This window comes from Eumetopias jubatus, unplaced genomic scaffold, assembly GCF_037043125.1.
Source record: "Eumetopias jubatus isolate StellerSeaLion01/CBP00866 unplaced genomic scaffold, mEumJub1_p1.0 scaffold_15, whole genome shotgun sequence".
Lineage (NCBI taxonomy): Eukaryota > Metazoa > Chordata > Mammalia > Carnivora > Otariidae > Eumetopias > Eumetopias jubatus.
This window is the reverse complement of record NW_028274821.1, coordinates 91,137,396-91,153,288: the sequence shown is the minus strand read 5'-3', so window position 1 is coordinate 91,153,288 and position 15,893 is coordinate 91,137,396. Positions and strand designations below refer to the sequence as shown.

Here is a 15,893-nt window from a genome sequence, read left to right as displayed (position 1 = left end):
GCAGGACTGTGTATTTTAGAGAATGACCTCATTTTAGTGTCACCTGATCTTAAAAACGTGGTGGTTCTTTCCCCCCTTTGTACCGATGTAGTTTGAAAAAGACCAGAAGATGATCGTCTTTTTCTCGAGTTGTGAGCTGGTGGAGTTCCACTATCACCTCTTCCTACAGACCCTGCAGAGCCGCTCCGGGGCCCCGGCGTCAGGGCCGCTACCATCTGCCTCCACGCCATTAAAATTCCTGCGGCTGCACGGCAACATGGAGCAGGAGGTAAGCACCGTGCCGGCCCCAGGATTGGAGGCGGGTGTGTGTCCTCCGGGGTTGGCGCGGCCTTCCCTCTCGGACCCCACTGGGCTGGGTGGGGACGTGCCCCAGGTGGGCGACCTGCTGGCACTGGAAGCAGACCCCATGGCTGCATCAGTGGCATGGGCAAGGGCGTCTATTGTTTGCATGCGCTCTTGCTCTGGGAGCTGCCCTCTTCCACCTGAGAGAGCTCACAGGCCCGTCTTGGCCCGAGTCTGCCTCAACCAGCTGTTAAGGCAACAGAGTACCACTAAGTAGCTGGCACCAGGGAAGGGTTTTGCCTTTTTAGTACCCAGTGTGTAATTAGGGCTTGATGTCTTCAAATTAAGAGCATTAATGGAGCTAAATTGTGGATCCCATATGGTACTGCTGAGCGCGACTGCTGTCATTGTCAACAAGATACAGCGCTTTCACTCTTAACACCTTGGTTGGGAGAGGGGCTTCAGGGTCTCAGCTCTGTCTCGGCTCTGAGTAGTCCTGTTGTTCTGGAAGAAGAGAAGAGCGTCTCCCTGATTTTAGATTCTGAACCGCATGGCCCTCATTCCGTTGAGGGGGTCGGCGGAGAGCAGACTGAGGGGATCACGCTGGCGTGGAAGGAGGACGAGCAGGCCCTGCAAGGGGGAGCCATGTTGCCCTAGAAGGAGGTGACCAGGCGCGCAAGACGGTTAGGGGGAGACGACCAGGAACTGGAGCAAGACTTGACTGGAAATACACAACATCTTTGGAGCTGAAGGAGACATTAAAGTCATCAAGTCCAGACCCCTTCTTGTGCCTGCTTTTGTTGTTTTAATAATTAAGAATGTGGAGCCTCAGAAAAGGGAGCTTGCTCAAGGTCACTCAAGGACATTGCTTCTTATTTACCACAAGTTTGGATAGAATTTCCTGAGTAGTCCAGCCTTTGTGCTTGGTTTTCAACTTCAAGGTCCCTGATTCAGTTGAGTTTGTAGATTTTATAATTTAATGCCATTTACAGCGTTTGTTCCTCATCCTCTGGGTCTTTTTCACCTGAGGCCTTCTGCAGGGCGGGTGGGAGGGTGACGAGGGAGCTGGACATAGGCCCGGGAGCATCTAGGAATTTGAAGAGGCCATGCAAAAGCTCTGTAGTGAAATTATTTCAAACCGTTTGCCTCACGTTCGAAGGGCAGTGGTCCAGCAGGGCGCTCACGGCTGTCTGCTCTGGTCCTGCCTCTGCCTTTACCGGCTGTGTGACCTCAGGAGAGCATGTCACCTTCCCGTGCCCCAGTTAGCCCGTCTCTCAGAGGGAGGGGATACTGGTACGTACTTCACAGGGTTGGCGTGGTGAGGCACTAAGTGAATGCAGAGTACATGCTCAGCGTAGGACCTGGTTCGTGCGGGTTCTGTGGGTGTAGGTGCTGTTACTACTGTTGTTCTCGCTCTTTCCCGAATGGTCAGTCTGCCACTTGTGTTGTTCTGTTTATTAAGTATTTAGCCTTCATGGCCTTCTCATGAGATGGGTAGAAGGTGGGAGGCAGTACCTCTAGATACCGTTCTACTGGCATTCTCATCCCTTGCTAAGCTAAAACCAGCCCAGTCCCATCCTCCTGGCCGCTGCTCCATGTGACCTTAGTGTGGTCTCCCTGGTGGTTGATGTGGCCCTGACCATGTTTGTGCGTGTTAGGGAGCAGTTGCCATTTGAAGAAGTTGCCGCCTGATCGCTGTGAGGAATGCTCCGGGTTTGGCAGTTTTTTCCTTACTCCAAATCTGAATACGTTACGTCCAGTCCACAGGACATCTCACAGGCTTTTATGAACTTTTCCTGATTTTTTTTTTTCTTATTTTCAATCTACAATGTATCCATTAAACATGACGCTTCTAAAGACCGTGAAGCACTCTGGGCAAGTGCAGCTGTCCTCCCCTCCCCGGGGCCTGGCTGCCGGCTCTGGAACACAGCTCCCTAGGTACAGGTGCCAGCCCAATCCTCTGCCGTGTGCACGTCACTTGGGCAAGAAGTGACTTCACCTTTCTGTGCCTCAGTTCCTCCATCTGGAAGTGGGGGTGGTGATAGTACTGCTCATGGGGTTTTGTGCAGATGAGGCGAAGTTCAGGCCCACAGAACATAGGCCGTGTGTGCTGGTTGTCATTACCCACCATGCTCATTGAGGTGTGCCCGGACCTTCCAGTCACGTGACCAAGGAGATGCATGTGAAGGACCAGAATGAGGTACACCCCAGTGGCGTGATGGCTGTGCCCAAGCGGAAGGAGAGGCATCACTTTTTCCTTTTTTCCACATTTTTAGTGATTTGGTTGTATTCCTTTTTCTGTTGCTGACAGACAGACACGGCCAAGTCTGAGCCACTCACCGTGCTGTGACTCGGGCCACGTTGAGCATGCCCTTGGCAGGCCTTTCGAGTGGACACCTCCTGTGGTGCAGGAAGACTGCCTTTAGGGTTTTACCCCAAGGGAGTGATGAAACACGTGTGCAACAGATTATCTGGGAAGGTGTTGATCACAGCATTGGGTGTAATAGCAAACAATCGGAGACAACCACAGGTGCCCGTCACGGGGCATTGACTGAGCTGAATGCAGATTTGTTGGCACGAAAGGACCTTCATATCCTATTGGTACAAGAGCATGTTAGTAGTAGAAGCAGCGTACTGCTATTCCTTAAGAAGCCACGTCTTGGGTCACATGCCCAGAAGGGGTTGCCTGTGGTGGGGTTTGTTTGCTTTGAGTGGTGGGACAATTTGGTTTTCTTTCTCTGACTTAAAGTATATAACTTTTTCCAGTTGAAATATATGGTTTTATAATTTTTAAGTTTTCTTTAAAATTCATTTTTAAAAAATTGCTCTGTAGGAAAGGTGGTTGTTCTTCATACCTCTGGACCACCTGTAGAAAAACGTGTTTAGAATAACTTCTGAGTTGGGAACCGGGAGTGCAGTAATTTGTGGCCTGGGGCCTTGCCTGCTCCTGGTATCAGCTGTTCCCAAAGGGTGTGCCCCCCCAGCCCTGTCTTACTGAGATGTGCTGCCCCCAAAGCTCCACTACTTTATTACAGTCAGAGAAGTCTAGTCCCGGAAGGACAGGGTCTGATGGGAAGATGGGAAGGATCTACTTCTTCCTCTTTCTTGGTAAAGCCTCTCAGTGCCTAGAAGTAGACCTAGCAGTAGGAAACAGGGGAGTTATGGGAATCTAAGTCTACTGTGCTGGGACTGACCTCGGAGTCGTAAGGCCGTGTTTTTCCTTGTTTTTGTAGGAAAGAACAGCAGTGTTTCAAGAATTCTCACATTCCAAGACAGGCGTCCTTCTTTGTACGGTATGTACCCCTCTGCACTCCACGGGGAGGCCAGGACCCCCTGCCTTTCCTCTTGCCAGGTTACCTCGCAGCCAGCCCCACAGGGAGCCGGGCTAGCAGGGACTTCTGGGTGTGGCGGGTCGCCTTGCACTTCTGGTGTGTCACCTGACTGTGCCACCACGCAGAAGTCATGCCAATTTGCTCACTAATAGTGGCAGCTGTTGGTCTGAAAATGTGTGAATCTGGGCGATTTCTATCCACCAAAAACGTGTAAATTACAGCTATCGGGAGTAATTAGAGCTGAGAAAGTCTCTTCGCAACAGAACTACTCTCCTTGCCTCTGCTCGCCTTTTTTAAAGGAAAATAGATGTGCTTGGACAGATTTTCTTTGCTGTTGTCTAAAACTGTTGTTTGCCCTGCAGTTTTTGGGACCAGGTCATTCAGCCTTGAGTCCTGGCGGGCTCGCACAGCCGCCGCCCGCAGCGCAGAGCTGGCCTCTTGGATGCGCCTCTTGTGTGCTCTTTTGAGATTGAAAACTCACACCTTCGGTGCCCTCTTCTCTGGGGATTCACTTCACCATGGTTGTCGCCAGCTCCCAAGATTAAAGTATCTTGCCCCCTTGTGCCATCTTGGGTGGTGTGACTGAACCCTCACCTGGGTATCTGAGAAATCCCGGTCCATGCAGTCCTGAAGTTGCACTGAAACCGGTTCAGCCAGTGGGCGAGCGCCGGGCAGAACAGACTGTTGGCTGTTGTCTAGGCCTCGCTTTTTCGTGCAGTTACCTTTTTTTTTTTTTTAAGATTTTGTTTATTTATTTGACAGAGGGAGAGAAAGAGCACAAGCAGGGGGAGTGACAGCAGAGGCAGAGGGAGAAGCAGGCTCCCTGCAAAGCGGGGGGAGCCTGATGCAGGACTCAATCCCAGGACCCTGGGATCATGACCTGAGCCAAAGGCAGACGGTTAACCAACTGAGCCACCCAGGCGCCCATGCAGTTATATTTTAAGGAACCCCTGCTCTGCATTCAGTTTTCAAGGTAACAGGCATTGTCCTCTTCCCAAACGCAGGGTTTATGAGTGAGTACGGCTTTGTTTCTTCTGCACGAGGCGGCTGCCCAGTCACCCATTTATTACAGGGTGCCAGTTCTCACACGAGTGTGGCAAACCGTGGCTCTGTGACTCGGTCGTGCAGATCTGTGGTCACTCCTGGCATGCCTGCCTCCTGAGGAAGACCAGGTCTGACCAGTGGCCCTACCCTTTGTGAAGCCCATCCGCAAATCAGACACTTGTGTTTGCGCTCAACCACCTGTAAAGGCCGGTTCTACAGTGAAGATGAGTCCAGATCTACTTGACAAAGAAATTTGTCAACAGTCCTAATTGTGTCTAATAATACTTGCTGGATCCTGACCCCTTCCTGTCTCCTTTGTCTCCATTTTCCCCCCTTGTTCCCTGCCCTCAACCAGACAGGCTCCTCTTCCTGCTCCCTGAATGCAGCATCCCTCCTTTTTCTGGCCTTGGGGACCTCGTACGTGCATTCCCTCTGCCTGGGAAGCCCGCCCTGACTTGGACTAGCCCCTCCTTAGGCCTCCACTTCAATTTTAGTTTTTCAGGAAAGTGAACTCCAGGAACCCCAGTTTTTCCCCATTAGGCACTCCCACTGCACCCTGCGCTTCTTTATGGCACTCATCATACCTGGTCTTAGGTGTCGTCCCCCCAAGATCATGAGCCCCTAGAGATGGACTGTGTCTTACCTGCAGTCCCCGGTCAGTGGCTGGCGCGGAGCAGGTGTGCATACACACTCAGTATTTGTGGACCGAACAGGTGGATAGTTGGGGCTCAAGAAACACAGCGTTGAACACCAGCACTATCTCCCTGCCTTTTTCTGAAGACTGAGAGAGGCTAAAGTTATGCTTGCTCATGGGAATAAGTCGTCTTTTTCATACACATGATGTACCTGACGGGTGAATGTTACGGGTTGTCCATATTGAAACGGGAACAGTAGGAACCTTTGTGTGGGAGTTTAAGATAGGAACAAAATGTTTTATCTTTGACCTTTAAGATGTTGGGTTTGTCCCTGGTGGAAAATTTTCAAGTCTCCTGGTGTTTTTTTACAGACACGGGTCAGCTCTGGGTCTCAAAGAGGACTCCAGGGATTTGAAGTTCAGTGTTTTGGTTGGTTTTGGTTTTGGTCTTTTTGGTAGGTTTACATGCGAGTAAAGGTCATTCTTTTTTAAAGTAATTCTCAATGGGGTCAGAAGCCTATGACAACTTTCCTTGTTTCGTCTGGCTGATATCTGCAGACAAAGTGAGTTCAGCCAGACAAAGAGCGCCCCTGACTTGGCAGAGAACAGCACCCCCACCCCTCTCTGTCCCCTGCCAGTCCCGAGTGCCGCACAGAAAGCTGACTCTCACTTGCTGGCAATCTGATTTCACTAAAGGTTCTTGGTGTGTGTTTGTTTGCTTGTTGAGGAACCTTCCAGTATGCTGACCTGACAGCCCATCCTCACCTCTTCTTCATTGTGTGGTGAAGATTACTAGGGAAGGGCTAGGGGGTGGAGGGGCTCACTTCCAGCCATCTCTAAGCCCGGCTTCGAGCACATGGTCTCTGGTGATGAGGAGCTCTTCCTTCACCCTTTCCCAATTCCTGCTAACTCTGCCATGTTCATTTGCTTCAGCCTGAAGCTTCTGGTGCCCGAGAGCTGTAGGCACAGGAGACCTGCTGCAGTAGATCATGGCTAGGTTGGGGAGGTGCTGTCACTTTGTGTCCTTTTAAGCAGCCTGTTGCTTGCCAGGCCCTCTGCATGCTCTCCAGGAGCCTCTGTGGTGTTAATGAGGAACGGGGACCGCGTCAGGACAAGGCAGATGGAGAACCGGCTTCTTTCGGTAAAGAGGAATCGTGTTGTTAATTGTGGCAGGGGGATTTTCCCTCCCCTTTATACCATACTTTTTGCCATTTTGATTTCTCATCCCAAGATCTTTTAACGAGCTCAAGAGACTGAACGTCTGTGTGAGAAGTTGGGAACTGTGGTGGAACCAGTCAGAAACTCCCAGTGCTGCTAGTTACTTTGAAAATCCCTCCCCCGATCCATTTTCCTCCCTGCCGACATTTCTGCTATTAGGAGCAGTTAAGGGTGTGGGGGTGGGGGTGTGTGTGTGTGGGGGTGTGTGTGTGTGTTTTCTTTCTTTCACCTTAATTATGAACATCTTAAAGCAAGGACCTTTCTAATTTTATGCAGCCTTTCAGGACCTGGTACATGACTTTGTGTACTGTGGGTTCTCAGTAACTGTGTGAGGCCATGCCAGCGTAAAGCGTAGGCAGAAGTGAGAGGCCAGGCTGGGCAGGAGAGACCAGTTTGTGAAAGAGCGGTCCTTGCACATTCGAAATATAAGTTTGTGTGCTCCAGAGAAGTAGATCGAAGAAGCAGCCAAGTCAAGAAGGGAGTGGGGATTAGCAGGAAGGAGCCTTTTGAAAGTTCAAAACCCACTTTCCTAAATGGAATAAAGAAATCAAAAGGAATCAGGAGATATTGGGTTACCTACAAAATATTTCCTCCTGCTTCTGGTGAAGAACTCACCTTCAGCCAAAGGAGGGGAAGGTGGGTTTCAACACCATTGTTACGTGGATGAGTTGGTAGAGGGAAGTACCACGGAGTGACTGGAAAATGATACTCCTGAGCCACCTCCAGTCGTAAGGCTGACACTGGGCTTTCTCATGTACATGCGGCGCTCCCTGCTCGTCCCTGGATAAACGGAGCGCGGTAACCTTTCTCCCGGCACGGAGGGCCACTCCCAGCTCCCCTTGGTCTGCTGGCCGGTTCTCCGTTGGACTGTGTCTTGGTTGGCCATCCAGCACAGGCTTTCTTTTAGAAGACACCTGAATCACCTGTGCTGTTTTCCTCCACCTTCTCAATTTTTTTTTTTTTTTTTTTGTCTTGAAGCACACTGTTGTTATGTCTGTGCAGTTCTTAATTTCCCTCCTCCTGGGGAATTTCCACTGTGCCAGGAGGCTGGGAGACAAAGGAGGCCAGGGGGTGAGACCGTGAGAGTCACAGGAATGTCAGTTCACCACTGACAATAAATGTAGACTTTGTTGGTTTTCTCTGGGGCGTGCTTTTGAGGTAAAGTTTCTCTTTTCCACTTTATTTCATTCGTGTTAATGGCAAGATCATTTGGAGATGGTCGGCTGTTTACTCAGTTACGCTAACTCATGTTGCCAGTTTTTTGGCGGCTCCAGCCAAGATCTCTCGCCTCTGACAGCTTCTGCACTCTCTCCTTCCTCCTCTGATTACGCAGCCCAATCTGTCACCCGGACAACGGGGGCCTGTACCCCGCTGATGGCTTTCCACACACGGCAATAATGACTTTTGGCAGGCCGGGGAGGCAGCAGAGGCGAATTTGCTGCGTCCCTTGCTCAGAGAGCCGGCAGGCCCCCTCTCCCTGTTAGTAAAAGCACTTTGTGAGGTTCTTGGGTAAATAAATGAGTCATTTTAATCCAACTGACAGGCTGGCACCTGAGCAAGCTGCCTTCCATCTGTACTCCTTGGTCTCATGGAGGCAGCCAATTGTCAAGCCCTGGGCCTTCAAGGCCTCACTGTTGAGTGTCTTTCAGAACTGACTTTAGCAATTCTTTTGCCCTAATTAGCTCAAAGGAATACAGTTGGGCTGGGTCTAAGTTCTAAGAGGGCAGAAAACCAAAGCCTTTGCTGAGTCTTGGGCAGGTCAGTTTCCTGTCGATCCCGTGCCACTGGCTGGTGGCGTTCTGGAGGATGGAGCAGACCCCCTGGCTTCTCTGCAGTCCTCTGCCCCGGTTGGGTGGTGGGTGTGAGGAGACTCACAGACCACTGCCTAATCGCCACCGTGCTGCTGATTCCTGCTTCATCATGGAAGGAAATCCTTGGATTTGTAATTCTCAGTGCACTTCCACATGCATAGTCTTGTTTGGTCTTCACAGCAACCTCATGAGATAAATAGGATGAATCTTATAGCCATCGTATAAGTGGGTAAACTGAGGGTCAGGGAGGTGCGTTGACTTGCCCGGATGGTATGGCTGTAGAGGGATGGTGGAGTCCAGTTCTCTGTTCCTAGACCCTGAAGGTTATCCCTTTGTCTCATTCTCTGTGGTAGCCTAAGCTGAGAATAGGAAGGAGGACTTGCAGAAATGGCCGGGTGAAGCCTGAGCAGGGGTGGCTGTCAGTGAGGGTCCCCCACCCCAAGACAAAAAGTGGTGGGAGATGGGAAGATGGCGTCTCGGCCAGTCCCCCAGACCCAGATCACCCAAGCAGAAAATAGAACTGCGAACGGTCCCATGAAGGCTGCTGGCATTTTTCCTTAGTGTGGCTGAAAGTGTGCTCAGTGAGTTCCACGAACGTCATATGCTATTTTAGAGTTTCATCTGTGTTTCTTGGTTGAATTTACTAAACCGATGAGCATTAAATTTTTTACAAAGCCTGTCTGTAAAGCTCAGACAGCCCATTGTCTACATGCATCTCCCACTGCAGAGCACTTAAATAAAATAAATCACTTCTTAACAAGAGCTTAACGGATTTAAGAACCCGTCAGTTTTTCTAAAGACATCAGCTGTGGTTAGTGTAGAAAGCAGTGCCTGCTCCCCTTTAAGATAGAGAACTCTCTAAATTGTGTTCTCAAAGGCATCAGCTCTGGAACATCAACCTTCAGTTTTCCGGGCAGTGGGAGCTGTCTGAAAACACTTCGTGGGTGGTTGACACACTTAGTACATTAAACTCCCACTTAATACTTAATAAATGTAGCCTAGCCACCATTCAGAGGAAACCTGCCAGCTCAGGTGTAGTCAGAGCGAAGGCAGACAAATCCCAGCTTGCCCTCAGTGGCCCCTCCCAGTGGGTTAGATGCCGGCGGGCCAGTGTCCTCCTTGGCTCCCGCCCCTGACACCGGGCAACACAGGGCGCGGGCATCTCAACGTGCTTCCTGCAGAGACTTTGCGCAGGGTTATTGTTCTCCGGGAAAGCTCTCTGCATGCAAAGTAAGGGGAGAGAAAGGCGAGCTGTGCTTTACGGAAAAATGCCAACTACTAAATGGAAGAAGGGTATGACAGACTTCGGAAGCCATCCGCTTGCTGCCACCAGGGCAACCGTTGGTGCAGACGGGCAGCGTCAGGCGACACTAAGGCCTCTGGGCAAAAGGTTTTGGGAAACAGTCTCAAAGTTTCCCTCCCCAGTTTACTGATTAGTTACAAAGGAGAAGGGTCCCTTCACCTGGATGCCGCTTCCTCGGGGGATTGTGCACAGCTCCCCCCAGTGCGGGACAGGCTGCGCTTGGGCTCTCCTGGCGTCAGGTACTGGGAAGCACACGCACCAGAAAGCTCCACCAGAATCTTACCACGAGGACACAGACAAACACAAGATTCTGGGGTGTCCTTCAAGATGCCTGGACTCCTTCACAATTGAGTTGTCAAAAAACTAAATAAATATTAAGGGCAGGGATATCATTCTAGATTATGGAAGTCTAGAGGGAGATAATAAAAACAGAATGCATGATCTGTGAGTCATTCCTGAGTCGGGCAATAAAAACATCTATAAAAGTCAATCTTGGGTGCAGTTGGAGAAATTTGAATATGAGGTGATTATTTGAAAATAATATTTTTTGGGGCGCCTGGGTGCCTCAGTTGGTGAAGCGTCTGCCTTCGGCTCAGGTCATGATCCCGGGGTCCTGGGATCGAGCCCTGCTTCGGGCTCCCTGCTCAGCGGGGAGTCTGCTTCTCCCTCTCCCTCTGCCTACAGCTCCCCCTGCATGCGCACACACATGCGTGCGCTCTCTGTCAAATAAATAAAATCTTTTTTAAAAACTTATTTAATATTAAATTTCGTAGGTATGATGCTGGTACTGTGTTTGTGAGGAAGAATGTCCTTTTACTTAGGAGAGACATGCTAAAGTAGGAATAAAACGTTATGGTATTTGCAACTTTCAGATGGCTCAGAAAATGTGTAGAGAGAAAAAAAGCAGATGTGCAAAGATTAGCGGTTGATGAATCTAGGTGAAGGATACACGAGTGCTCATTGTACTATTCTTCCAGCTTTTCTGTTTAAATTTTTCTAGATAAAAATTTGGGAGGAAATACTAGGCATTCATTGAGAGAAAAAGCAAACAATAGAGGAAAACCCAAAGAGAAACATAAAAATCACCCCAATCCCTCGCCCCGAAGATAACCACAGGTGATAGTTCTGGTGAGCCTCCTTCCAGGCGTAGGCTCCCTGGCAATCTCTCCGTTCCTCTCTCCATTTATCCATCTACCCATTTCATGTCTCATTTTTGGTACCCTCTTTTTTTTTCCTTGGATTTTTTTCTGGAAGGAACCAGACTGTCCATGCTTTAGAATACTCCACATTCGGGATTTGACTTCTTTGGTTGGGCCAACGTGCTCCTCCCTCCCCTGCACTTCCTGTAAACTAGGAGTTGGGGCTACATACCTGGTTAGGTTTGCTTTTGTTTTTGGCAAGAATACACCACAGGTGACACTCCGTGCTTCCTGTGGCGTGACAGCTCGTCTTTCTAGTTATGTCAAAACATTTACGTTGTTTCACAGTCAAGATTATCAAAGTCCCTTCAAGGAAGTCCGGCTTCCACCCTTGTCTGCCACCCCCAATCCCTTCCCCTGCAGGTCACTTTTGTGAGCTTTTGGCTTTTCTCCTCTGTTATTTCTTTTTGAAATACGAGCAGATATATTTGTATTTCCCTCACTTCGCACACAAAAGCCTACTCTGCACACCCAGAACAGATCGTAGAGGTCTCCGTGTCTGCACACTGGCACCTCCCTCCTGTCTCAGCTGTATGACACTCTGCTGCGGGGGGTCAGTACAGCCGTCTTTTAGTCCACCTGTCTCCTGCCAGACACTGGGGCTTTTTCTACACCTGCAATTACAGACGTTGCTGAAATGAGTAGCTTTATGCATGCAGCATGTTGTATTTTTTGCCAGTGTGTCTTTGGGTTGGATTTCTAGGAGTGAGATTGCATCTGGGTCAGAGGGCAAGTGCATATGTAATTTTGCTGCATACCACCAAATTTCCTACTGTAGGGTTTTATACTATTTTGCATTCCCACCAGCAGCTTATGAGGGATGCAGCCTCTTTTTTGATGGTGGAACAGCATAATATGGCCTTGGAAAAGTAAAATGGACCTGGATTTGAGGGCTGCCTCTACTTCTTAGCTATGTGTCTCTGGACAGCTTACCTGATCTGTCCGAACCTTGGTTTTCTCTCCATCAAATGGGAGTGATTGTTGTTCTGTGGAGCTATTTGGAAGATCACTCGAGATAATGCAGGTGAAGTGGTGCAGTGTCTGGTGTATAGTAAGTGCTCAGGAAATGTTGACTGGGGATATTCCCATTATGACTGTCGTGCTTGAACACAAATGCCCAGCGTCAATTTATCCCCGACAGCCGAAAGGTACCCATTCTCTAGTCCCTGCCAGAATGGTCAGACAGACACTAGAGAGCAGAGAGCCTTTGCTTTTTGGGTGGCAACCAGCTGAAAAGAAAAAATGTATCTCCTTTGCTTTTACAGTTTTTATGTCTGGTTGATTAAATCTCTGGCTGGTGGTGTAATTTAACTGTCAGAAGAGGTGGGACATTACTTGGTCTTTACAGCTATCTGAGGTTGATAAGTCCTCTGTAAAGACTTTGCACCTCACCTCCACAAGGGAATACTTTGGGGTGATCTTCCAGACACACGTCTCAAAGCCATGTCACTGTTAGGCATTGCTGATAGGGAAGGGGTGGGGGTAATAACCCACGAATGCATTGATCATAGAGTGGTCCTTCAGAGAAAATGTAAAAGTAATAATACATGCTAGAAATTTTCATAGTTCTTACATGACGCAACTGATAATGACTTCAGTTCTTGGGCCAACAGTTTATGTTCTAGTAGAGTGGGTGGTGACTGCCTCACCAACATGTTCTGCAGAACTTACCCCAAGTTAGAATTTTCAAGCACAGATGGACTTCAGTGGGTCCCTGAAGTTGTGTGCCGGTGCGTGCATGTGTGCATGTGCACGTGCACCTGCCTATGCGCACTGGGGGGTGGTGAGCCCTCGTAGTTTGCATTAGATTATCAGATGGATCCATGGCCCAAAAAAGGTTCAGAAACTCAGTCTTAAGCCATATTCTTTTCTGTTTTGAAGGATGTTGCAGCTCGGGGCTTAGATCTCCCTCAAGTCACATGGATTGTTCAGGTAATTTTTTAGTTGTTAAGGTGTGAGCTCCACGCAGGAATATATGACTGTAAGTAGATGTGTTGGCTTTAAGTGGAATAATTATTATTAGCCTCTTGGGTGTTGCCCTGGTAACCAGGCAGCAACCAGCCTTATCTGCACAATTCTCCTGGTATCTTTCCCTAACCCAGCCCACCTAGCTGCTGCAGGGAAACAGCCAGGCTGAGCAGTCGTGGGAGGGAGGGGCAGGCTCCCCTGCTCCCAGACAAATGCATGTCACACACAAAGTTTCAGCAATCTGAAAATAACAGGAATTACCAGGGCCCTTGGGAGGTCTCATTGTGTCCAGAAGGAGATGGCTCAGCTGTCCCGAGAGCCGTGTCCGTGTACAATGACCTGCAGGGGGCAATTAAGTCCCTGACAGCATCTTACACATACCTCTAGCCTTAGACGCTTTGCCAGAGGGTACAGGTGTTAGCACTAGAGTCTGGTGGTTTCAGTTTTGTTTTTTCTTTTCGTTAGTCTGCAGAATGGTAGTTTTAAGCCCTTCTGTGTGAGGGCCAGGGGACACGTGCCCCATTTACGTGAGTCATGGTTTATTCACATTTTAGTGGAATTGCATGCCTGTCAGTGGCTAGGAAATTTGATCTGCTCGCTGCAGAAGGCCACTTTTCGACTAAAGGCATTGAGTCTTCTTTCCTGATGGCCACGGAGCAAAGTAAAGATAAAAAGGCAGGATAATTTTAATATGGGGGGCGGGGGCAGACACATAAAACTGGTTGTTCAGAGCTTTTCTGTATCATCAGATTGATTAGATTCATGTGCCTGCCCCTCCCCTATACATTCTATTCCTTTTGGGCCTCTGATCTTTGAGTCGTGTAGCAGCAAAGAACAAAAAGGAAGAATGGTCAATTCCTTTTCATGGTGACGAAGTTATTGCCATAGAGAATATGAAATAATGCATTCTGCTGAGTTAGAGTCTGCCTTTTCCCTCGAGTCAGGAATGCTGTCCTTGGGAGCAGAAGCAAGTCCCTGTGGGAGGGGAACCAGCCTCTCAGCTGCCCCACAGCTCTGTGCCGTTGGGATTGAGTGGGAGTGCAGTGAGGTGCTGGGGACCAGCTCTCGGCGGCCTGGCAGCAGAGTGAAGTCTGATCAGAGCAGCCGGCCCCTTCCTCCTGACCCCGTCCAGTCCTCTGTGCCCTCCGCCTCACTGCTGTGTCTGCCACGGAAGCAGGCCGCGCTCACGCAGCCATCCTACAGAAGGGGGCCCCCGCCTGCCTCCAGCTTAACCTTGCACGGTCACTGCGGTGAAAAGATGCAGATAGGAAAATGAAGAGACCTGTGGAGAAGTAAAATTACAAAGGAGGTACTGGGACGGGAAGGCGGCTCACTCATAGGAAACTTGGCCGCTGTTCATGTTTGTGTGTCAGAGCTTCGTTATTTCCAACTTCAGGGTTGAGCGACTTCTCCTTGGGATTGTATGAGGGTAACCATAGCACCAGGATTTAATTCTTGGGATACCTGGAGGCAGGTGAGGGGTATTGCACTTCCAATTAATGGCAATCCCTTGATCTGTGGATGCTTCATTTTTGTTACCCTTTGTAGTACAATGCGCCACCTTCACCTGCTGAATACATCCACCGGATCGGGAGAACCGCCCGGATTGGCTGCCATGGGAGCAGCCTGCTCATTTTGGCTCCTTCGGAGGCAGAATATGTCAACTCGCTGGCTTCTCACAAAATCAAGTGAGTCAGAAACCTGAACAGGGTTTCGCCCGATCTCACCTAATTAACTTTCTGTCGCCTTCTACAGTGGATGGGCCTTGTAAGCTGACGAAGAGCCATTAACCCTTGTGATCCCTAAATGAGTCCCAGAATAGCCAGTGGCAAACACTAAAACCCTTCGTGCCGTCAGCACATGACAATTTTCATTGCGTTGCCAGACTTAAGTCATGGAACGATCTGTTGCTCGTGGTTTTTCTGTAAGATAGAGGTCTGTGTTTCATTTTCCTTTCTGTCAGAGATGTGTGCGCAGCTGGCTCACAGCCGGCTGCTCGAAGACCTTTTTTATTCAGTTTTTATTTTTACACACTCAGCATTTTGTATCTTTAAAGATGATTTGTCTTTGAAAAAAATAATATTTTTGATGCATTACACAGCACCCCCTCCCCCAGGAAAATAAACCCAGGGAAGAAACCTTTTCGGGGCAGCCGGGGCTGTGCGGCCACCAGCTCGCGTGCCCACCACCCTGAGCGAGGCCCCCGCTCCAGCCCTGGCCCCCCAGCTCGATGACTGCGGGCCAGAGCAGCGGGGGCCTCCAGGGGGCCCGGACCTCGCCCAGGAAGGACAAGTGAAGCAGAGACGGAGAAGAGCGTCTCAAGCTGGCCTGGAGCAAATGTAATGGAAGCAGGAAGAACTCACCTGGGTCACAGAAATGAATGTTTTGCAATGTTTTCCATATAAGCTCCAGCAGCTGAGGTAACAGGCGCTAATAACAGGCTGCTGAAGGCATGTGATTTTTCACACTGGTCTAACTTGCAAGAATTTCTTCTGCTCAGACATAGCACAGTGATATGGAAAGTGTTTTTTGAGGCACGGGAGAGTCCTGTGTGTGCCCAGGAGGGTGGGACAGGAATCCTTCTGCGCATGGGAGCCTGGAGGGCCGCCCTGCTGCTTGGAGCTGACACTGTGAGGCTGGCACATGACTCCGCTGCGCACCTGCGCCCGAGGGCCTCGTCTGCCGGTGCTTTGCCTTGCCCAGCCCGGTGGTTTATGTAAAGCATCAAAGAAAGTGATGAGACATTTTCTCTAAAGTATAGAGCTGGCAGAATCATTGCATTCTGCACCTGCACTGACATTTCCAAACAGGTGGTGTGGGACCTGGTCTGGGGACCAAGTGCAGGCCACCCATACGAGAGCTGCCTGTGACCGTCCCCGTCAGCCCGCCATTGTTCCCACCTGCAGAGCCTCTCCCTCCTTCCCTGCACCCGGGGCGGACTTTGCAGCATTCAGCAGTTTCGGGGTTGCTCGTGGGAACATCTGTGGGCCGGGGAGTCCTCAGATGATGTGCCTCTGTACACCCTTCAGTGGTAGGGAGGCAGGACCCCACTCCTGATGAACCTGGTGGCGATTTTGAGTGGGCCCAACTAATGCTGGTTTG

The 15,893-nt window shown here is 49.8% G+C and overlaps 1 protein-coding gene across 2 annotated transcripts in view; it reads left to right on the top strand.

The window, feature by feature from the left end:
* Positions 1-15,893, top strand: part of DDX31 (DEAD-box helicase 31) — a 68,057-nt gene that overhangs the window by 20,931 nt on the left and 31,233 nt on the right. For both annotated transcript variants that reach the window (XM_088019177.1, XM_028090511.2), the window contains 4 exons: positions 92-268; positions 3,516-3,575; positions 12,705-12,755; positions 14,340-14,479. In XM_088019177.1, the coding sequence (XP_087875303.1) occupies positions 92-268; positions 3,516-3,575; positions 12,705-12,755; positions 14,340-14,479 (428 nt within the window). The remainder of the gene's footprint in view (positions 1-91; positions 269-3,515; positions 3,576-12,704; positions 12,756-14,339; positions 14,480-15,893) is intronic.